The sequence below is a fragment of the Microcaecilia unicolor genome, chromosome 2, assembly GCF_901765095.1.
Source record: "Microcaecilia unicolor chromosome 2, aMicUni1.1, whole genome shotgun sequence".
Lineage (NCBI taxonomy): Eukaryota > Metazoa > Chordata > Amphibia > Gymnophiona > Siphonopidae > Microcaecilia > Microcaecilia unicolor.
In genome coordinates this window covers 184,130,240-184,155,419 of record NC_044032.1, presented here as the reverse complement: position 1 = coordinate 184,155,419, position 25,180 = coordinate 184,130,240, and the positions used below count along the sequence as shown (strand labels likewise).

General features: G+C 40.7%; 1 protein-coding gene across 1 annotated transcript in view; it reads left to right on the top strand.

Moving 5' to 3' along the window:
* Positions 1 to 7,565: 7,565 nt before the first annotated feature.
* The window catches only part of CEP120 (centrosomal protein 120), a 410,430-nt gene continuing 392,815 nt past the window's right edge, over positions 7,566 to 25,180 (top strand). Inside the window, 1 exon segment of the mRNA XM_030193546.1 lies at positions 7,566 to 7,633. Coding sequence (XP_030049406.1) covers positions 7,585 to 7,633 — 49 coding nt within the window. The 5' untranslated portion in view covers positions 7,566 to 7,584.

The following is a 25,180-nucleotide window of genomic DNA, read 5'->3' as shown; positions in this document are numbered from 1 at the left end:
CAGCCTAAAGGTGTTGTCAGCGTTGGAAGGATTTGCCGCTCTCCCTGCTGGGCAGAGTAGCTCTTGTTAAAATGGTCATGTTGCCAAAAATTTTGTATTCTTGCAAATGTTGCCACTTTGGATCACAAGAAAAGATGAGTTATACTAAAAAGGCTTTATAGGTACTTTCATTTGGGCCGGGCGTAGGGCTAGAATCAGTTTTGCCAAATTAACATTGCCCAGAACTAAGGGAGGATTAAATTTTCCAGACCTCCGCCTTTATAATGTGGCCGCCTTACTCAGGTGGATTCATGAATTGCATGAGGGAAATGCTAGATATGCACCGAAATCCATCTGGCAAGATGAACTTCTTCCTCATTCTGCATTCAACCTGATACAGAGAAGAGTGGGCAGGAAAGGGGAACTGTGGTTTTTGTTGCAGCTGTTGCAGAAGGCCTGAGAGTGGTGGAGAGGAAAGTTGGGGAAGGCTACAGGAGCATCTCCATTCCTGGCTGCAGTAGACAACCCTGATTTCTCAGCGGGACAAGGAATGACCAGGTTTAGGGTATGGGCAAAAAATGGGTGTAGGTATGTGGGACATTTTATTACATCTGAGGAGGGGTCCTTTCCCTCGTTTGAGCAGATGCAGGTTAAGTGGAAATTAGGGAGGGCGGACTTTCTTCCATTTCTACAATGGAGACACTATTGTGCTTCATTGACTCCTGCGAGATCCCAGGGGCCTATCTTCACCCGATTAGATATGATGTTCTGCCAGGTACTGGAGTCAGCAAATAGGTTGGCGATGTGGTATGCCCTGGGAAAGAAGCAGAAGGAAGCTATCTTTTTTGCTGGCTTGGCAAGTTGGTGGGGGGAGCAGTTGGGAGAAGAGGTTACAGTAGATATGCTTTCTAACTATTTTACATTAGCTTTTACTTCAACTCCCAATGCGAATTTGCAAGAGATGCAATTCAAGTTACTGCATGGGACTTTCATAACCCGGGAAAAGGGCAAGCGTATGGGGTTATGGGAGGACAGTTCATGTATGAGATGTGAACATAGAGAAGGCACACTAATACATACCTTTCTTGAATGCACGAAGTTAGCCCAGTTTTGGAGGATAGTACTGGAAATGTTGGAGTGTACACTTGGAATCTCTATAGAATGGTCTTATAAGATACTGCTGCTGGGGTGAAGTCTCAACTGAGTGAACAGGGCCTGCAATACTCTCAGGTCCGGTTCGTGGGTGTAGCTCTCATGGTGGCACGCAAAACAATCTTGGCGCACTGGACGCTTGAAGAGCCTCCGGTTGTTAATTTTTGGCTAGCCAGAATGAAGCAGATGGCTTGCTGGGAACAGGAGCGGTATAAGTCATTGGGTCGGAGCGGAAGGGGATCTGGATCTTTATGGCAACTCTTTGAAAAGACGTATTTTGGGTCTCAGGTTTCTCCAGGAGGGGGGGGGGGGGAGGATAGGGGATGAGGGAAGGGGGGGAAAAATAAAAATGAGGTGAAAGGTTATACATGCTACTAGCTGCTGTGATACCTGTTCATATGCATTAGTAATTGCAGTTTCCTACATTTATAAGATGTGACGATGTTTAAAGTTTGAAGTTGCCTATCACTTATGTTCTATGTTGTATGAACTATTCTTGCTCCAATGTCAGTAGCGGGAATTTGCAGATTTGTTGTGTTTGTTGCACTGTACGAACAGAATGCCTGTTAGGTGATATGCCTTTCATACTTACAATAAAAATTATATTAAAAAAAAGGTGGCGGATAAAGATGTTTTTTTTTAATTGACATTTAAATCCCACATTATGCCAACAAACTGGATTCAATGTGGCTTATATTTGAAAATACAGTGAGACAGAATAACAGAATTCAGTAACATCATAGGAGCAAGTGGATGGATATGTCTGAAACATTTAACTAAGATTAGATTAGCATATATACCCAACTAGGCATTTAAATGTGCTTCAATGGTCCACATGTTCCTAAACCATAGCCACAAGTATAGACAGTTAGTCAAACATTATCACATGCATACACAAGAAAAGGCATCCATACACACATTGCTAAAGTAAACATCAACTTCTACAGCACAACACAATTCCAAAATTTTTAACCACCCTTAGGTTTCACCTTTGGATTTAACAAGAAATACCATGTGCATGTAAGGTTTGGATAAATGAAGTAAAACAAACAAAGTTTAAAGCAAATGCCCAAAATATGTAATACTTGATAGCAATAATGAAACAGTGATGGAATATTCATATAGCAGGCAGCCAACAGATTTATTTTCCACTGAACATAATTAACTTAGTATGAACTTGATATTGAATAAAAAATAGGTTTCGCCTTTGGATTTAACAAGAAATACCATGTGCATGTAAGGTTTGGATAAATGAAGTAAAACAAACAAAGTTTAAAGCAAATGCCCAAAATATGTAATACTTGATAGCAATAATGAAACAGTGATGGAATATTCATATAGCAGGCAGCCAACAGATTTATTTTCCACTGAATATAATTAACTTAGTATGAACTTGATATTGAATAAAAACGTTCTGCTGGCTACTGTATTTTGGTGGTGTATTGTTTGCCTTCATAATAAAATCACATTTATCTATATACAAACACACAGCTGGGAGACAAAGAATAAAGCCTTTTACAACCACACAGACTTGAAGAAGAAATAAATATAAACATCAGAACTGGACATTTAGACTGACCTTGGACAGAACTTCTGCATGAAGGAAGCACTTCCCTCATTATTCAATGCCTGACTTTGAAATAATAGTAATAAAAAAATTAAGTTAATTTTTATAATATACCAAACAAAAGATGTTAAATGCTCCCAGGTTTCAACCTAATTAAGGTTTACCCCCCCCCCCCCAAAAAAAAAAAACCTTTGTACTTATAAATAGAAACTCTGAATGTTGAGCACCTGATTCTCATAACATCATGTCTGTTTTGCTGGCCCTTTACTAAGTGAAAATATATCTGCACGAATACAGAGAGTCCCTATAACCAGCCCCTCCAAACTGATAATGATTTAGAACAAATTAGTACTCTAACCGATGAAACCGATGCTTCCTCTGTGTACTCTTCCAAGCTGGGCAGCTGGTGTCCTCGAGCCAATTGCCATCACTGCTCCCTCTACCCCCTCACATGCAGGATGTATTCAGCTGGTGGGGCTTGGGAATTCAGTCATTTATATTTTGAGTTTGGGGAAGGCACTGGGGGTGGGGGATACAGAGAGTAGGGAGAGGGCAGAGAGGAAAGAAACTTTTGTGCACACCCAGTTTGGCCTCAAGTCTACCAAAAGCTGCCATCAGGCTATGCTCTGGGGAGAGATGCATTTGAGGTAGGTCACTTATTTAAATATCCATGCTGAAGTGCTACAGAGAAAGCAATATACTTTGTAATTTACCTTATCATTTATGAACTCTAACGCAATATCCCTTTGTATTTCTCAACCCAGAACGGCGATCGCCACTTTGGCACAATGTAAGCCACATTGAGCCTGCAAATAGGTGGGAAAATGTGGGATACAAATGCAACACATATATCCTATGCTGCACAAAAAGGCATTTTTTAAAATATGAGATCAAATAAAAATGCTACTGTCAATAAAGAACAGTCGATTTGTTTGCTTTGCTTTGGGCAAAGAGGTTGAAGAAAACAGGAGATGGGGTGTTCCTATCTAGTCAATTATACGGGCAGAAGCCAGTAAACGGCGCTTTAGTTCACCCATCTGTAAAAAGTCTAAAGCTGTTCTAGTTGGATAGCCAGTGCCTTAAAAGATGGAGGACAACAGATTTTTATTTTACTTATTTGACAGCTTTTTAATTTCTTTGAAAGCGTCCCTAATCTAGATATAAATATAATGAAATAACAATTGAATATCACTAAAACAGCTTAAAAATTATTATAGCTGGTAGAAACAGCAGTTATAACCTCTGTATTTTGTGCTAATTTTTGTACACTGTTCTATATTATACAGATGGCGAGATTTCAGTGAGGATATCCTGTTTCTTGATGGGTTCATCTTAATTGTTGTTGTAATCTGCCTTGGGAAGCTTGGTGTTATAAAGATGGAATATACTGAAATTAAATGGAAGTAAAATTAAACTCTCTTTTCATTGGGGCACATGGAATCAAATCTGCATCTGTTTTGTAGAAGTTTACATTTTAGATACACAAATGGATTATTCAGTTTTGAGCATATATCAGGGACAAGTGGTTTTACAAGTCAAAATAAGAATAGTTTGTTTCATGCAGATCTCTCATTTGTTTAAATATAACTAAATGGGCTATAAGCCCTTAATGCAGTCCATTGGTTTTCTTATATTTTGTTCTTGTGCTGACTTATACTGTACCAAAACTGAAGACATTTCTTCTAAATGGTCGATAATAAAAGGAACTCATTGTAAAGTGAACACTATCCGTCCTAAAAGGTTTTCTGGCTGTACATGATAAATTGTGATATTGAATAAATAAGTGTATGTTTGTGTCCCTAGTTTTGCATCCAAAGGTTATAAAATCCTTTCAAGATAGCCAGTTAATTGTTTATCTTATTAGTGGAACATAACCAAAGATGCATGATATGGTTGCATTTTCAATATGGTAATACTACTACTACTATTAAACATAGGGCCCAGCTGAGGAACAGGTTATTTTGAGTTAGTCATCACTAGACCAGACTTGCTTTCATTGTGCCATCACCATCCAGCTGGATAGGCACTATTTTAAAAGGTGGAGGATAAAGGATTTTTTTGTTTACATTTATATCCCACATTATCCCAAGCAAATTCAGGTTCAATGTGGCTTACATTTGAAAATACAGTGAGACAGAATAATAGAATTATATCAAGGGAGCAAGTAAATGGACATGTCTGAAACATTTAACAAAGATGAGATTACCATACATACCCAGCTGTGCATTTAAAAGTTTGTCCTTTAATGATGCTGCATGTTCAGAAATCATAGCCATAAGTATAGACAATTACAATATGAACAAACCCACAAACATAAATACCCCAGATTATACCCTCCCTATCTCAAGACAGCCTGAAAATTCTTGGTGTTACAATCGACCGTAACCTCACACTAGAGAACCAAGTGAAATCTACAACAAAGAAAATGTTCCACTCAATGTGGAAACTCAAACGCGTGAAACCATTCTTCCCGAGGGAAACATTTCGCAACTTGATACAATCAATGGTACTAAGCCATGTAGACTACTGCAACGGAATTTATGTGGGATGCAAAGAACAAATTATAAAGAAACTTCAGACCGTTCAAAACACGGCAGCCAGGCTTATATTTGGAAAAACGCGATTCGAAAGCACCAAACCCCTCTGAGAAAAACTGCACTGGCTCCCAATCAAAGAATGTATTGCTTTCAAAATCTGCATCCTGGTTCATAAAATTATCTACGGCGAAGCCCCGGGATACATGACAGACCTCATAGACCTACCAACCAGAAACACAACAGGATCAACACGAACAAACCTAAATCTCCACTACCCAAGCTGCAAAGAACTCAAATATAAATCAACCTATGCACCCAGCTTTTCCTGCATAAGCACACAACTATGGAACGCATTACCAAAAGTTGTGAAAACAACTTATGATCACTTAAACTTCCGGAAATCATTAAAAACTAACCTGTTCAAAAAGGCATACCCTACCGACCCAACTTAAATGCCTGCACCCTGTAATACAACGAAACCAAAGCTCGTAATGGACATATAATAACTCTTCCTCTCTACGATTCCATAATGTCTGTACACATGAACCTTATTTTACCACAACATTACTGTATTTGTTCATACCGGAATTGGCGAACGCCTTTACGGTACTATGTAAGCCACATTGAGCCTGCAAATAGGTAGGAAAATGTGGGATACAAATGTAACAAATAAATAATAAATAAATTATTCAGATATTATCACATGCATACACCAGGACAGGCATCCATACACACACTGTAAAAGTAAACAACTTCTACAGAGTACATCCAAAATTTAATTTTTATTTTCTCATTTCCATCTTCCAATATTCCAGACTGCAGATGTACAGATCAGCAGGTCAAAGCAGTTCAAAACAAGTAAAACAAACAAACAGTTTATACCTAATTGTTCAACCACCCTTAGGTTTCACCTTTGGGTTTAAAAAGCAAAACTACGTGCATGTAAGGACTGGATAAAGTAATTAAAACAAAGTTTACAGCAAATGCCCTTTTATGTAGTACTTGGTATCAATAATGAAACAGTAATGGAATATTCACATAGAATGCAGCCTGAGCCAACAGATTTATTTTCCATTGAACATAATTAACTTTGTATGAACTGGGCGGCTAATAGTGTGCTGAACTGGACAATGTTGGCTCATTTAGACTGCCTCTGGATAGAACTTCTGCATGAAGGAAGCCCCTACCTCATTATTCAATACATATCTATGAAATAGTAGTAATACGAAAAAAGCAAGTGCATTTTTATAATGTACTACTACATTCCAGAAAAGAAAAAGGAGCAAGTTCTCATATGTCATCTTTTTCTTTTGATCAAAAGAAAAAGATGACGTGGGAACTTGCTCCATTTTCTTTTCTGGAATGCAGTGGTATATTATAAACATGCGCTTGCTTTTTTTTATTTTTAAAGATTTTAAATGCTCCCAGCTTCAACCTAATTAATGTTTTTTTTGTTAAATTATAGTTATAATTAGTAAGTCTGATAAGTCCCTACACTTTTTGTCCTTAAGATTGTAAGCTCCTTTGAGTAGGGACTGTCCTTCTTTGTTAATTGTACAGCGCTGCGCAACCCTGGCAGCGCTTTAGAAATGTTAAATAGTAGTAGTAGTAGTAATAATAACATGATGTCTGTTTTGGTGGCCCTTTACTAGGTGAAAACATCTCTGCACGAATACAGGGGATCCTTACAGCGAGCCGGTCCCTCCAAATGACAATGATTTAAAATGTAGAACGAATTAGTACTCTAACCCATGAAACCCAATACTTCCTCTGTGTACATCCGTAAGCTACACAAGCCAGCATGTTTCAAAACATAAGAGAGATTAAATAAAGATGCTACCAACAGTAAAGAACGACAACGAGGATGCAGCAGCTTATAATTTTTTTTTTGCTTTGCTTTGAAATGAATGTAGAAGATAACGGCTGCGCCAAGGAGGTCTATTAAACCTCCTTGGGCAGTGCGGGGAAGAAGAAGAGGAAACAAAGGCTAACCTATTGGCTTCAATTTTGTGACGTCATCCCGTCTCCTGTGTTCTTGGTTTTGGGTGTATGGGGAAGATGGCTGAGCGGTGGAGGCGGGGGCTGAGCGGCTTCATCCTTTTGACGTCATGCCTAGTCCTGTTCTCAATCTATTCTCTTTGGCCTAAACTGCAGTGCCAGTACGTATATACGTACAGCGTCTGGTTGCTAGGCGGAAGTGACGCACGACGGCTGTTGTTATGATCGTTTTGTTTTAAAGAGGCGCTGAGGCGGCAAAGGGTTGATGTGGAGCGGGAGGTGGTGGTGGTAACGTTGGATTAGGAAAGTTTTTTTTTTTGGTGTTAGCTGCTGTGGTACCACCTGGGGAGAATGGGAGGTAAAGCGGAGCAGTTGCTAATTGTTGTTTCCATTTTGGAAGGTGAGTTTCTGTTTGGATCCGGTGTCACTGTAATGCTGTTCTTGGAGCATATTTAGATGAAAGTACTGTAAAATCATTAGTAGAAATATGTACTGTCTGCAAATAAACGGTGCTTAATATCTTGTTCAAGAATTTTAATAGATTTACAATACTGTTGGAAGTTTCTTCAATTCACTACTGTTAAATGATTTATCCGTTCAGATAGTTTGTATGCAATGTTAATACATAGTTAAAACATAAAATACGGTAAGGGATCTTTTTACTAATCTGTGCTATTACTTCAGGAGCATGGTTGTTGTGTTAATATGACAGTGTATGCTGATTTGGACGAAGGGGGGGGGGGGGGGGGATAGGACCTTAAAAAGAATGCTAATGGGGATGGATTTATGGTAGGACCAGGTCTGATTCTCAGAAGACTGTGTTTGTGAGGAGCTAGCAAAACTAAAAGTAGACAAAGAGATGGGGCCTGATGAGATACATCTGAAGGTGCTCAAGGAACTTGAAGAAGTTCTGGTGGCTCTGCTGTCTGTACTCTTCAGCGCATCCTTAGAGTCTGGAGTGGTCCCAGAGGACTGGAGAAAGGCAGATGTGGAAGCAAGGAGGAGGTTGGGAATTACAGAGCTGTCAGTCTTACCTTGGTGGTGAGTTAACTAATGGAAATGGTTCTAAAGTGGATGATTCTGAGGTTTCTCAAATTGAATGGATTGCCTGGTGGCAAAGGAGTGAGGATTGACTGACTTAGAGATGGGGCTGAGGGAGGTTAAGGGAAAGGGGCAGCCCTCGGGGAGATGGAGGTCGAGGGACAGGAGAGGGGGGATGAGGAAAGAAGAGGTGCTGGTTTGTGGGAACTGTGGAGAGAGGTAGTAAGAGAGATGCTGGATCCATAGGACATATGGCTATACAAATCCTGATGCTGAGCTCCTTCCTGGGTTCTGTAGATAAGTAGCACTTGGCAGGCTTTCATTCCAGTGCGTGGTTTGCTACTTACACAACACAAGATGTAAGCACAGCATCAGGATTTGTGTAGCTGCATCTCCTGCCAGCAGGCTGGGTTTTCTGTGACTGCTCTCCCCTCTGGGCCACTCTTTTCCTCCAAGCTGCTGCACTGCTCAACATTGAAGCTGCACTTATTATTATTATTTTTTTTTTTTGGGGGGGGGGGGCGGGGTAGGGACATGGGACAGGGAATTACTGGGCTGTAAGGGGGAAAGGGTCAGAAAGGGGACAGGGAGTTGCTGGGCTTATAGGAGTGGAGGGGAAGGGAGTGATCATGGGGGATTTCAAGGAGATGAATGAGAGTGTTACAAGAAATTCTACCCACTTCTCCAGCAATTAATATGTTGGAAGAAATGAGTTATTTTGGGGAAAATAGCTCGAGAGCAACTCGCTACTGTTTATAATTTAAGAGCAAGCGCTGTATTTATAAGTTTTAGGATATTAATTTCTCCACCAATCACCAAAGGTGATAATTGCAATAAATTAAATATATTAAGTATATATATATTCAGAACACAAAGAGACCATATTTTTAGCTTCAAAAAGATTGATTTAATATACAATTGCACACGAGAGGTAGGTATTAAGAGGAATCTTTACAGGTAATCTGTGCATAAAAATAGAACAAAGTAGCAGCTAGATCAACTTACAAGTCCTTGTTACAAGCATGCTGTGGTCCAGCTGATTGATGAGCACATGTTTCAGGAGCAAGGCCTCAGCAGACCCCAAAGAGAGCAGCAGTTTCCAAGAGGAGGCAGGTCCCAAGAGGAGGCAGGTCCCAAGAGGAGCAGGTTCCAAGAGCGGCAGGTCCCAAGAGAGCGAGCTGGGCTGTTTCCAGGCCTTTTATAATGTTAGCAGAGAAGCATGGTGTGTGCATGTCTTGGATATTTTGCAAGGCATTATGGTTAATGTAGTCTCATGTCTGCACACGACCCCTGAGTTGGTCTCATGTGTTATGACATCACGAGACTTACAGTCTGGACTTTGCTGGCAAATGTCTTTTGATGTCCTGTTCAGTCTCTGGGGCAGATACACATTACAAGTCCTTCCTTTCTGCACATGTCTGGAAGCTGATGGGAGGGGCAGGTATACCTTTGACAAGCAAATGTCCTGTTTATGCTTCCTCTGAGTATTCAGGTGTCCACCTTAGTCCATCTTTTGTTAGGTGGGAGGGCAGAGGAAGCTCTTTTGTGTTTGTTAAGTGTTTGTGGTTAACTTATTCCTGCTCTCAGAAGCTCCCAGAAAAAGGAATGGAGAGAGGCTTGAAATAAAACTATTCTCTCTGCTGCTGTGTCAAATATATATTTTTAAAAGATACACAAATATATTGGTGTATATATAATCCAGCAAATATGCTACATATTTCAGTAATAAACTGATACCATTACATTCCCTCTCTTGGCTCCGAGTGAAAATAAATTTTTAATATATTGGAATGAGGAGCCATAAAATGAACTATAAAAGCTAAAATTTAAAAAACAACTCTAACCTTGTACAGTAGCATAATATCAAAAGAACAATAGCAAAGGTACTGAACTGTTTACATGGGCATGTGTACTGGAAGAGGTGAATCTTTTAATAATGGACATTGAACAGACTGGACCGTGCAGGTATTTTCCTGCCGTCATCTACTATGTCACATCACTATGAATCTTGGAATATGTCCTTAGCTGGAATATGACTGTTATAAGCAAAAAGACTCATCATTATTACTTTTGTTTACTCATGACTTACATTTAGGTAGCTAGGGTTACGTTTTCTGTGGTCAGTTTCATTAGGCTTCCATTCAGTCAGGTGGCAGAGTATGGCTTTGCTCTGGTTTAAAATAGGATTGCAAGTACACTTTATATGACTTCAGCCACACAAGCGTCATTTTGCTCTATTTCCAGAGACCATCTCTTTTTGTGTCACCTGCTCAGGGGCATAGGCTGCTCCCAAGTTTATGCCACAGGATATCTTACCCAGTATGCTAGCCAAATCAATAGCATGAGAGTGCACAATTGACCAATTTACCACCGCAATGGGGTGGAACAATCTATTCAGTCATATTTTCAGCGTTAGACATTCCAAGGAAAAATATTCTATGAATGTTTCCCTATATTCTCTATCTCAGAGGCTAACTGAGGTATTCACAGCAGTGATACATAAGCAAGGGTGTAAATGTGGAGCTATTATACTACTGTTTCATTAGAAACAAGAAAGACATATGTATGCAATTATAATAATTTCCTAGGTTACTATTACACACAAAACAATTATTCCTATCATTCCTATGCAATAATATTTACTTAATCATTGACCAAATTAAAAAAAAACAGAGTCATGGTATAGTGCCATGAACTACCTTTCAGAGAGAAACTTTTTATTTTTCAGAGAGAAACCTTTTATGGGTAATGAGTGTGGTAAAAGGTTACCATATTTATCTGCTTTAGCAGTGTTTAATGTTGCACTTTAATAGACAACACTCATGTGTTTAATGTTGTAAAGAATTTAGAAAAGATATGTTAATTTTGCTTTGCACACAGCCAATATTTCATTCCAGGGAGAGACATTGTGTGCGTCCTGGCTGTAATGTAGAATAAACTAAAAAGGTCAGAAACATTCCCTGTACTGATTGTACCTAATAGATCATGTAAAGAGAAACCTTCGCTCATATTTTCAAATATATACATGTGAATATATAACCTTAGATAGCAATTAGTAGAACTTATTATACGTGAGCCATAGCTTGAATGATTCTTTTCTATAGCTTGCCTGCCAGTGAAAATGGTCTCTCTTTTTTTTTTTTTTCTTGGGCAAGGACATGGTACAATGTGAACTAATGGAAGGACTGTTAGTAGGGAGGGTCTATGAATGTCTGTTTATAGTTCTCTGTGTACCCCATAACATAAAACAAACATATAAACATGGAGACCACATGACAAACAAACAAAGAGCTCTATTAGGCCTTTAGGTCTCTGATCGTCCATTCCAGATCCAGGGTTGAGCTTAACCTGTAAGTAGAAAACAAGAAGACAGAAGCAACGTACGCGGCATCCATCTTGGATTGCCAAAGCAGTTTCATTCTTTCAGAATCATTTCTTATGCATACAATAAGCAAAAATTAGCAAATATTAATAGTAATTAGAAAGGCGCACTATCTCATAAGTAGAACAGGCATCGAGATAGCCATGTATGCATTAATTCCTAGCACCATAAAATCTTAGATTTAATCTTAGATTTACACTCGAACTCTGAAAAAGACAGAAAAACACATTATACATTAATTTAGCAGGTCACATGGCTCTCCGGTTCTGGTAGGGGTTCCCTCTCTTGGTTCACAGTTCCTTCTCAGGGTCTTAGATCACGGCATACAAGCTGAATATAGCTTAGGCTTTAGTTTCTTTTCTATAAAGGTAAGCATATCTTGTTAATTCACATTAAAGCACAATATTAAGTTTCAGCTCCAGCGGGAGTTACTCATTATAAAGAGGCATTTTTAAAACTTCTTACCCAGTATTTTAGTTTCAACTCCAGTAGGAGTCACTCATCAGAAAAAAAAAGACATTTCTAAATCCTTACTTAATATTATAACAAAAACAAATTACAACAGAAGCTATCACAGAGAGACATTTTAAATCTGACTTATTGCAAAGAGACATTACTAAATCTTAAATGTTCAAAAGAACAATAGAAGCTATATTTTTAATTAAAAGAACAATAGAAGCTACATTTTAAATCAAGAGAACAATAAAGCTACATTTAAAATTAAAAGAACAATAGAAGCTACATCTTTAATTCTTATCAGTGTTACAAAGGGCCATTGCAAAAACATTTTCTATATTCCTGTCACCGCAGAAGCCCACATGAGTGCTCGGGACACCTAGTGTTACTTGGAAAAGCAATCAGGTGTACTTCTTTAGCTGAGATATGTGTACCCATTTTGTCTTTCCCTGTGGAAAGCTGATCTGATATACCACTGGGGATATACGGTTGGATACTGTATAAGGGCCATTCCAACCTGCAGAGAGGGCATGGTCCCGTTTTCCCTTGAAGAGCTTACGGTACATTACCTGAGAACCTACTTCAAAGAGGGGGCTGATAGCGGAATGTAGACTTTTAGATTGAGCTGCTTTCTCCAGGGCTTGAGTGACTCTGGCTTGCAGAGTGGTTTTATCCTCTACTAGTTGTTTGATATATTGTACAAAAGTAGGGTCTGTCTCATCATCATTTGGGTCCTGATTGATATAGTCACTAGAAATTAGGAGTGGCATAGTATGTCCGAACAGTATCTGATAAGGGGTTACATGTGAATTCAGGCGGGATGTACTGCGTATGGATGCTAGTATCAAAGGCAATTTCTGAGCCCAATCTTTGCCTGTTGAATTTACAACCTTTCTGAGGGCCTCTTTTATGGTCCTGTTCATTCTCTCTACCTGCCCAGAACTCTGTGGGTGATATGGAACATGAAGCTTGTGTTTTATATTTAGGGCTTGTAACAGGACTGTGAAAATCTCACCCACAAATGCTGGTCCACGATCTGAGTCTGCAAATTACCTCAGAGAACAGTTTATTAGCAGCAGTCTGTGCAGTATGATTTTTACAAGGAAATGCTTCCACCCAGCCACTAAAAGCATCAACAATAACTAGAAGGTATTTGTATCCCTCTCTGGTCACTGGTAAATTGTCTATGAAATCAATTTGTAACCGGTGCCAGGGTCCTACCCTTCTCTGATGTAAAAGTGGTGTTGGTTTAGTCTGTCCTGCTTTAACTTGTGCACATTGTAGGCAGCCGCCTACCCAATCCTCCACTTCCTTTCTCATTCCTGGCCATGATGCCATGGCTTTAAGGCGACTGAGAGTTCCTTCTACTCCCTCATGCAAATATGAGTGGGCTAAACAAATCAGCTCTTGTCTAAATATTTGATCTGGTATATGCTCAGAAGTATCTTTACCAGATCTAGTGACAGCAGAAATCTGAGAAGCCAACATGTCTACCTGATGGTTAAAAGAAGCTTCAAGGGAATGGTGGGGGTCCTGGTGTGATTTAACATGACGTATCATTAATTTACCTGGATGACACTGTAACCAATTCCCAATCCATTTCCACAATTGTCCTTGCTGCAAGGGCTTGCCATCAGCAGTGCAGAAATCATTACGAGACCACTGACTCAGCCACCCTAAACAGGCTTGTACTACATAATCACTATCGCTGTATATCATTAAAGGGTGCGTTATGAGGCACTCGTGAGATATATTAGTGTCTATATGTGGACATGTGTGAGTCAATACAGCCTGGACAGCTAATACTTCTGCGTTCTGAGCTGAGGAATGACTATCAGATTTACCTTTTAGGACTTCCTGGTCTATGCTGAGGGCTGCGTACTGAGTATATCGTATACCTTTGTCCCAAAAGGAGGACCCATCCGTAAACCAAATGCTTCTAGGTGGTACTAAAGTCTTAGCCTCCTCTACAGGGGGCGCTGAGGGACATTGCAGGGGAGATTGCAGATTCTCTTGATAAGGGCAAGAGTGATTGGACCCAGTTTCAATCAGTGCATGGGCTAAAAGGCTTGGACTTTTCTGGATTTCAAATTGAACCCTTTTGTTCATTAAAACTAGGGTCCATTGTGCTAGTCTTGTGTTTGAAATGTGTGAGCCAGTAAGGGCACCTGAAATTATATACTTGAGGGGAGTGTGACCTGAGCAAATAGAGATTTGGGCCTCTCCACAGAGATGCTGGAATGTCTGAACTGCCCAAACAGCAGCTAGACATTCTCTTTCACATTCAGTGTACCTGCTCTCCACATCAGTCAGTTTACGTGATTCATATGCCACAGGGCAAAGTTTTCCCTGTTGATTACGCTGGAGAAGGACCGCAGCTAAAGCAGTCTCAGTTGTGGCTAACTTGATGGTGAAGCTTTTAGCAGGGTCTGGATATATTAGTGCTGGAGCCTGTGCTGCAGCAGTTTTCAATCTAGACAGTGCTCTCTCATGCTCTTCAGTCCATTCCCAGTGACTTTTCTTTTTCAGGAGCCTATACAGGGGGCTTGCAATATCAGAGTACTGATAAATATAGGAGCGGAGGAAGTTGAACCCCCCTAACAGGACTCGCAAGGAATGGACATCGTGGGGAGCTGGTGCTTCCAGCAAGGCACGTACCTTACGGGTATCAGCTTGCCTCCCATCATTTCCCACTATGGTCCCTAGATACTGGACTGACTGTTGGACCAATTGAGCTTTACCCAGATTCACCTTGAAACCTGTTTCCTGAATTAAAGCAAGGACTCTTTCTGTGCGACCCTGAACTTCTTCTCTGTCAGAACCCACAATCAAAATGTCATCTACATATGAATGAACATATTTTCTATCCTGGACCCCCAATTTTTCTAGCATCTGTGTAACATGGAGGTGGCACAGGGTAGGGGAATTATGAAACCCTTGAGGAAGGCGGGTGAATGTGTATTGCTTGTCCTGAAATGTAAATGCGAATCTGTCTTGGCTTTCTGGATGAAGCTGAATAGCAAAGAAGCAGTTTGCCAAGTCTATTACAGAAAACCACTTACTCTCTGGGGTGATGGAGCTTAAGATATCTAGTGCAGAGGCAACAATAGGGGCTATAGTTTGTGTACCTTTGTTAATCTTTCGGTAGTCCACTGTGAGGCGCCAGTTTATGCCATCAGCCTTCTTTACAGGCCAAAGAGCTGAGTTGAAAGGAGATTGGGTTTCTCTAATTACTCCCTGTTTCATGAGATCTGATATAACACCCTGAAGTGCAGGGATTGCTTCCCTAGGATAGGGATACTGTTTCTGTGGTGGTACAGATTCTCCCTTAACTTTCACAGAGGATTTTATTTTCCCACAATCAGTGGCACTAGTGGTCCAGAGGTCTGGGAAAAGTTCTTTCCACCTGCTCTGCTCTGCTTCTGGCATTATCCCTGCTATTTTCTGCCACTTTGGTTTATAATACGGATCCATAGTATCTGATTACATAGATCCACTACCATGTTGTTTTTGTGTAGAAAATCAGAGCCTACTATCACTTCAGTGGATGTGTCAGGGCACTGCACTACTGTCAATTTGTTTCTGCCACTCATAGTGAGGGCATTTTTAAACTGTACATCTCCATATTGGTACCCCCTTTTCGTGTCTCCTGCAAAGGTGGACAGATTTATTGGCCCTATGGGATGTGATCCTGCAGGTATAAAGCTAGTGAGTGTTACGGCGGCACCAGTGTCCACTAATGCCAAAACTTTCCTGTGTCCTTGTCCAACCCACATCAGAGGTCTGCCCCCTGGGTCCCACTGCAGTTTGCAGAGTGGGGTCCACTGCGCATCCCTCCGATTCAGGCCGGACCCCTTATCCTAGGCTTCTAATGGAGGGGCTGATGGGGCTACCATGTGTGTTAGTGACAGACAGGCGGCTATGGCTTCTTCCTTTTCAGAGGGGGGCTCTTCCCTGTTTCCTGAGAGAACCTGCAGCACCCGCGCGGTAAGAACATCAAGGGGTTGTTGGTCCCAGTATGCCATGTTCTCACCATGAGTTTTTAAAATGCTAACCGCTTGCCTGCGAGTTTCATTATCTACATATAGAGGAGCGGATTTTTTTCTTAAAGGTTTACCTTTATGGGAGCTTCGGTCAGAATGCAGCCCAGGTGGTGCATTCTTGGGTTGGGGAGCTGGATGCCGTGAGGGGGCCTGGGAGGCCTGCTCTTGGTATGGAGCTAGATCAGGGTATAAAGTGGGTACAGCTGCCGCCACTGGATGTACTGCATAAGGCTGATACCTTTGTACATTTTTGGCCTTCAAGCACAAATCCCTAGCAGAGGCAGGCTCACCTGGGGCCCAAGAACAGAGAGCTCTTGCAATAGTAGGATGCATGCCCTGACAAATCTCTCTCAACCTCTCATCATCTACTTTTACATCTAGTAGATCTCCTGGGATCTGCCTTCTGGAATCTCTTCCTTCCACTTCCCCTGTCATAATTAGTAAAATAATTGCCCTCCTTACATAATCTTCAATACCCTCATTTTTGCCCTGCTGGACATATGTATTTAAGATCTTGAACGTTCTCATGCCAAAGGACACACTCGCAGCGATTGCCAAATTTAGCAAAGAGAAACCCCTTTGTCTTGCCAATTGAATAGCTCCCTCCATCTGTTCTGCAAATTCAGGTTTGATACAGAGACGGATCACTTTAATTAATTCCTCTGTATCAATCCTCCCTTCCTGTTCTAATTTCCATAATGCCACGCAAGCTTGGGGGAACTTGTCAGGGTCTATCTTGCCTATTTGTCTGGCTATCACGTCTATATCTGTCTGTGAGAGGGGCTGGGAACTGATCGTCTGGATGAGTCCACCCGGTAGCTGTCTAGCCTCGGATACTTTTAACACGGCTGAAACAGGCATGGCTTTGGCTGTATTTGGAGGGGCACATGGAAGGCCTGAGATAGCTGATATCTGCACATGAGAATCCTGTATTTTTTCAGTGTTATTCTCACCTATAGGGGACGTCTGCAGTATTAGCTCTCTGGTTAGTTGTTTTAGGCCTGGGACCTGATTTGCTTGCATTTCTAAAGCTAAAATTTGGTTTTTCATTTGATTTTCCTGAGCTTGCTGATGTTCTATCTGCTGCCTAGAAGAGTCCAATTGATAATTTAAGCACCTATTCATTGTGATCAGGAAATCCTTTTCTGTGCCTACCTGCTTGCATTCTTTCTCTTTAGCTAGTAATTTATCGTTCAATTCTGCATGCTCTTTTAAGGCTTTCTCACACATGGCCCACATTAACCAAGTGCATGCAGAAATTCTCTTGCTCCCTTCCTTAATTGAATATAAATTGCAATATTTTTCGAATTTGCTCTCCATATCAGAGATGCTACTAATGTCCTCCACTACGCTAGGGGTCCATGGATTGGGGCCCGAGGATTCTATGCATCGCTTAAGCACAGTGGGGTTATGTACACCTAGAATAGTGTGTTTCTCTGTGTGTATGTCTTCCTCAGAATTATCCGCAAAATTAGTTTTTATTTTATGCCAGAGCATGCCTAAAATTTTTGTTATACAGTACATAAGGTACATAATTGCGTAAGTACTTAAGTATTGGCACGCTGGCAGGGACCAAATGTCCATTACGCGCAACATCTCAAGTAGTGCCCTGAAAACCTTATCAATTTATCAATCGGAAATTTGATTAATGAAACCTGATACTCAGTTCTCTATAAAGCAGCAAAATACAAAAATATATTTTAAGAACAGTGCTATCTCATTCTATTTGCACAGAATACCTGCCCGCATCTTCCACCAATTAATATGTTACAAGAAATTCTACCCACTTCTCCAGCAATTAATATGTTGGAAGAAATGAGTTATTTTGGGGAAAATAGCTCGAGAGCAACTCGCTACTGTTTATAATTTAAGAGCAAGCGCTGTATTTATAAGTTTTAGGATATTAATTTCTCCACCAATCACCAAAGGTGATAATTGCAATAAATTAAATATATTAAGTATATATATATTCAGAACACAAAGAGACCATATTTTTAGCTTCAAAAAGATTGATTTAATATACAATTGCACACGAGAGGTAGGTATTAAGAGGAATCTTTACAGGTAATCTGTGCATAAAAATAGAACAAAGTAGCAGCTAGATCAACTTACAAGTCCTTGTTACAAGCATGCTGTGGTCCAGCTGATTGATGAGCACATGTTTCAGGAGCAAGGCCTCAGCAGACCCCAAAGAGAGCAGCAGTTTCCAAGAGAGGCAGGTTTCCAGAGGAGGCAGGTCCCAAGAGGAGGCAGGTCCCAAGAGGAGCAGGTTCCAAGAGCGGCAGGTCCCAAGAGAGCGAGCTGGGCTGTTTCCAGGCCTTTTATAATGTTAGCAGAGAAGCATGGTGTGTGCATGTCTTGGATATTTTGCAAGGCATTATGGTTAATGTAGTCTCATGTCTGCACACGACCCCTGAGTTGGTCTCATGTGTTATGACATCACGAGACTTACAGTCTGGACTTTGCTGGCAAATGTCTTTTGATGTCCTGTTCAGTCTCTGGGGCAGATACACATTACAAGTCCTTCCTTTCTGCACATGTCTGGAAGCTGATGGGAGGGGCAGGTATACCTTTGACAAGCAAATGTCCTGTTTATGCTTCCTCTGAGTATTCAGGTGTCCACCTTAGTCCATCTTTTGTTAGGTGGGAGGGCAGAGGAAGCTCTTTTGTGTTTGTTAAGTGTTTGTGGTTAACTTATTCCTGCTCTCAGAAGCTCCCAGAAAAAGGAATGGAGAGAGGCTTGAAATAAAACTATTCTCTCTGCTGCTGTGTCAAATATATATTTTTAAAAGATACACAAATATATTGGTGTATATATAATCCAGCAAATATGCTACATATTTCAGTAATAAACTGATACCATTACAAGAGGAGGATGGTGAGTATGGAGAGTAGAAGTGGGGAAGGGAGTGATCATGGGGGATTTCAAAGAGATGCATGAGAGGAGGATGGTGAGTATGGAGGGTAGAAGTGGGGAGTGTGTGGAAGAGAAGGGAATAGGGGAGGCATGTTAAATTGTACAGCGCTGCGTAACCCTAGTAGCGCTTTAGAAATGTCAAGTAGTAGCAGGGAAGGAGTAAGACAGAGGTAGGGGTGAGAGGAGGAGATGGAAAGTAGATAGGTGAGTGAAATTGAGTGGGCAGACAGAAAAGAGAGGAAATACGTTGGACATGGAGGCAATGGAAGAAGATAGGACAAATAAACAGCACCTACTAGAAAGAGTGGAAGAGGGACAGGAAAGCAGAAAAGAGAAACTGGGACCAAGCTTGGAAAAATAAAATGCCTGGCAAAAGTAGAAAAATATTTTATTTTGAAATTATTAGGTGAAATATGTGTTTTGGGAAGTGTGCGTCTTTGTATTTTGTTCAGTACAAGAGGAAATAAAACCAGAAATGTATTTCACCTATGTGAAGTATGTGCCTGGTTTGACTTCTTGAGATTCCCAGTTCAGTTTTTGTCTTTTCATTTCTATTTCTAATTTGTGATCTCTTGCTCAGTATTTGAGAGTTTGATTTGTATGTGACCAAGATGTGCTATTCTGTTAGTGTATAGTTTCTGTTTAGAATTCTGTTTTACCACTAGTAGGTGTATTGGTGTTCTAGGGTTCCATATAACATTTGTAGTGGTGCCTGTTCTTAGGTAGGGTTCATGTTTGAATCATAGGAATTAGTGCTACTGTTGTATGGTAGATTTGCTACATGTATATTGAGTTGAGACTTTTTTCAGGTTTTGTATGTTATGCTTATAGTGGAGAGGGTAATGTTGCTATTACTCAGATGACATGAGAATCAGATTTTTTTTTTAATTTTTTTGTATGTCAGTTTCCTTCGAGAAAATGTGCTGGCTATGATCTGCACCTGTTTTTTTTTCTTGGGGGGGGGGGGGGGAAGTAAGGGGTTGTGGATGCGGAGCATATTTATGTTTAATTCATAAGAACTACTACTGTATTGGACCAAAGGTCTATGAGAGTCATGTATGCAAACATCATCTGTCAGGTGTGTCCTGACTGAAAGGTTGAGAACCACTGTTTTAAGGTAAGCTTACAGCACTGGCCCCACTCTGTGGTACAGAGTAAGGAGGTTAGACTGAGAACAGGAGACAGTAAGAGACTATCTAGCCCATTTTGTGGGTTGAAGCCAGTAGGCAGAGATTGCCACCACACTGGTTCACCAAAACAATAGCAAACGCTACTGAAAACAATAGTAAAAGATGATTAATTTTTTTTCTTATTTGACAGCTTTTTAATTTATTTGAAAGCTTCCCATATGTAGATATAAATATCATCGATGTGTACACAGAAGAAACAAATTCTTGCAGAGTAGGAGTTATATGACACAACATGATGATGATTCAAAAATAGGCAGACAATGCTTCAGATGGTCTAAATGATTATTGTAAAGCAAACGAGATTCGACACAGCTGTGTTTCGGTAAAAGGGTCTGCATCAGGAGTCTCTTAAATTGCACTGGAAAGTCCACTTGAAATGATGTCTTTAGTCGGCATGGGAAAAAAACAACAAACAAAGTGCTCTGTGCGTGAAAGTAAATGAAAGCTGATGAAAGCATTTGTATTACAAGCAGAAGTCCATTTTTTCCCATGCCAACTATAGATATCATTTCAAGTGGACTTTCCAGTACAATTTAAGAGACTCCTGATGCAGACCCTTTTACCGAAACACAGCTGTGTCGAATCTCGTTTGCTTTACAATAATCATTTAGACCATCTGAAGCATTGTCTGCCTATTTTTGAGTCATCTTTGCTGATATAAATATCATGAAATAAAAACTGAATATCTCTAAAACAGCTTCAAAAATAGTAACATAGTAGATGACGGCAGAAAAAGACCTGCACGGTCCATCCAGTCTGCCCAACAAGATAAACTCATATGTGCTACTTTTTGTGTATACCCTACCTTGATTTGTACCTGTCCTCTTCAGGGCACAGACCGTGCAAGTCTGCCCAGTACTATCCCTGCCTCTCACCACCAGCTGTGGCACAGACCGTATAAGTCTGCCCAGCACTATCCCCGCCTCCCAACCACCAGCCCCGCCTCTCACCACTGGCTCTGCTACCCAATCTCGGCTAAGCTCCTGAGGATCCATTCCTACCAAAGCTGTTTCAATATTATTTATTTAATTACATATTTATAAACCACTCTATGCAATCGCCCTAGGCAGTGTACAACATAGGCAATGTACCTAATCATTAGCATTAAGACAGTATATATTTAAAAACACAGCAACTAACATTGTGCATGAGCAGCCCCCTACATCACGACTCCAAATGCCTGAGTAAAAAAAATTATTGTAACAGGTGGAAACAGCACTAATAAAAGCTATATTTTGTGCTAATTTTTCTACACTGTTCTATACAATACAGATGGCCAACTTTTAGTGAAGATATTCTGTTTCTTGATGGGTTCATCTTAACTTTGCTATAATCTGCCTTGGGAAGCCTGGTTTTATAAAGTATGGAAGTAAAATTAAACTCTCCTTTCACTGGGGCACATGGAATTGCATCTTCACCTCATCTCTTTTGTATAAATGGATTATTCTGTTTTGAGCATGTTTCAGGGACAAGTGGTTTTCATAAGTCAAAATAATAAAAATAAATATTTTTTCATGCAGATCTCTCATTTTGTTTAAATTATTACTACTACTTATTTCTAAAGCGCTACTAGATGTACGCAGCGCTGTACACTTGAACATGAAGAGACAGGCCCTGCTCGACAGAGCTTACAATCTAATTAGGACAGACAAACAGAACAAACAAGAGATAAGGGAATATTAAAGTAAGGATGATAAAATAAGGGTTCTGGACAAGTGAAGGGTTAGGAGTTAAAAGCAGCATCAAAAAGGTGGGCTTTTAGCATAGATTTGAAGACGGCCAGAGAGGGAGCTTGACGTACTGGCTCAGGAAGTCTATTCTAGGCATTTGGTGCAGCAAGATAAAATGAACGAAGTCTGGAGTTAGCAGTGGTGGAGAAGGGTGCAGATAAGAGAGATTTACCCAGTGAACGGAGTTCCCGGGGAGGAATGTAGGGAGAGATGAGAGTGGAGAGGTATTGACAAGCTGCAGAGTGAGTGCACTTATAGGTCAATAAGAGGAGTTTGAACTGTATGAGGAAACGGATAGGAAGCCAGTGAAGTGACGGCTAATATGAGCATAACGACACTGGCGGAATATTAGTCGTGCAGCAGAATTTTGAGCAGATTGAAGAGGAGAGAGATGACTGTGGGAGACCTGTGAGAAGCAAGTTGCAATAGTCTAAGTGAGAGGTGATAAGAGTGCGGATGAGGGTTCTGGTAGTGTGCTCAGAAAGGAAAGGGTGAATTTTGGTGATATAGAGAAAGAAACGACAGGTTTTAGCAGTCTGCTGAATAAGTGTGCAGAGAAGGAGAGGGTGGAGTTGAAGATGACCCCAAGGTTACGAGCTGATGAGACAGGAAGTATGAGAGTGTTATCCACAGAAATAGAGAATGGGGGAGGAGGAGAGGGTTGGTTTAGGGGGAAAGATAAGAAGCTCAGTCTTGGTCATGCTTAGTTTCAGATGGCGCTGAGACATCCAGGCAGCAATGTCAGACAGGCAGCTGATACTTTGGCCTGGATTTCAGCTGAGATTTCTGGTGTGGATAGGTAGATCTGGGATTCATCAGTGTAAAGGTGATACTGAAAACCATGGGATGAGATCAGAGTACCTAGGGAAGAAGTATAGATGGAGTAAAGAAGAGGTCCCAGGACAGATCCCTGAGGTACACCGACTGACAGTGGGATAGGAGTAGAGGAGGATCCGCTAGAGTATGCACTAAAGGTACGCTGGGAGAGATAAGAAGAAAATCAGGAAAGAACAGAGCCCTGAAATCCAATGAGGACAGCGTATCAAGGAGTAGGCTGTGATCAACAGTGTCAAAAGCAGCAGATAGATCGAGAAGGATGAGGATAGAATAGAGACCTTTGGATCTGGCCAGGAACAGATCATTGGAGACTTTAGCAAGCGCTGTTTCAGTTGAATGAAGGGGGTGAAAGCCAGATTGAAGTGGATCAAGAATAGCTTGAGATGAAAAAGTCAAGGCAACGGCGGTGAACAGCATGTTCAAGTATCTTGGATAGGAAAGTGAGGAGGGAGATGGGGCGATAGTTGGAAGGACAGGTAGGGTCCAATGAAGGTTTTTTTAAGGAGTGGTGTGACTACGGCATGTTTGAAGGCATCAGGAACAGTTGCAGTGGACAGTGAAAGATTGAGGATTTGACAGATAAAAGGGATGACAGTAGGAGAGATAGTGTTAAGTAGATGGGTGGGAATAGGATCAGAGGAACAGGTAGTTAGTTTCGAGGAGGAAATAAGATGTGTAGTTTCCTCCAATGATTTCAGAAAAGGAGGCAGGGGTTGGAGGGTTAAGATGTGGAGGTGACCTGGTTGAGAATTCAAGTTTAATCTTGTGACCCTTATCATGAAAGAACTCAGCCAGAGTCTGGGGAGAAAGTGAAGGGGGGGTTGGAGGTGAAGACACTTTGAGGAGAGAGTTCAGTGTGGCAAAGAGACGTCGAAGGTTTGAGCCAAGAGAATTTATCAACTGATTGTAATAGTCTTGTTGAGTAAAAGAGCAGACTGGAAGGAGGTCAGCAAGAATTTGAAATGTATGAAGTCAGCATGAGCACGGGATTTCAGCCAAAGGCGTTTGGCAGAGCGGGCACAGGAATGTAGGTAGCGGATTCTAGAGGTCAGCCAAGGCTGGGGTTTAGTACGTTTTACAGAACGGGGAATGGGAGGAGCGAGAGTATCCAGAGCAGAGGAGAGAATAGTATTATAGGAAGAGACAGCCTCATTGACAGACTTGGATAACATAGTGGTAGAGAAGAGATTTGAAACATTGGAGGACAGAGTAGAAGGGTCAATATAGCCTGAAGATTCCTAAATGTGTTGTTTAAGATTGGACGGGACTGAGGAGGAGGGTGTTTAAGTGTGAAAGTTATCAGATGATGGTCAGAGAGGGGAAGATTTGAGGCACAGAAACTGGAGAGGGAGCAGTTTGAGTAGAGGATAAGATCAAGACAGTGGCCATTCTGGTGAGTGGGGGCAGTGGAGCACAGTTGAAGATTGAAAGAGGAAGTTAAAGCAAGAAACTGAGCCTAAGAGTCAGAGGGATCATTAGCATGAATGTTAAAATCCCCAAGAATGAGGGAAGGAGATGAAGGTTCAAGAAAGAAGGAAAGCCAGGCATCAAAGTCAGTGAGAAAGGAAGAAAGGGACTTATCATGGGGTCGATAAATGTCTGCTACTCAGAGAGGCAGAGGAGCAAATAGACGGATGGAGTGGACTTCGAAGGAAGAAAAACAGTGAGACTGAGGTGGAAGAAGAGGTTGAACTACAAGAGGGTAAAAGTAGTAGCCCAACACCATCTAATTAAATGGGCTGAATGCCCCTAATGCAGTCCATTGGTTTTCTTATATTTTGTCCTTTTGATGACTTATACTGTGCCAAAACTGGAAATACAGTGAGACAGAATAACAGAATTCAGTAACATCCAAAATTTAGTAATAAACAATATTAAGTGCATTTTTATAATATACCACTGCATTCCACAAAAAAGGTGCATGTTTCCATTAACCATCTTTTTCTTATGATCTAGGCACAGGAAAAAAAAAGATTTTAAATGCTCCCAAGTTTCAAACTAATTCATGTTTAATGTGGGATATAAATGTCATAAGTAAATAGATAGATACTAACTCTTAATGTTTAGCACTTGATTCTCATAACATGTTGTCTGTTTGTGGCCCTTTACCAAGAGAAAAAAAAATCTCTGCACGAATATAACACATGGCAGACTGGATGGACTGTACAGGTCTTTATCTGCCGTCTTACTGTGTTACATGCTAGGGTGTCCCTATAACAACCCCTCCAAATGAAACACTGATTACAATTTATATAACAAATTACTACTCTACCTATGAAAAGTTATTCTGTTGTTATGCTTCCTCTGTGTACATCCGTATGCTGCGCAAGGTGGCATGTTTGAGAAGATAA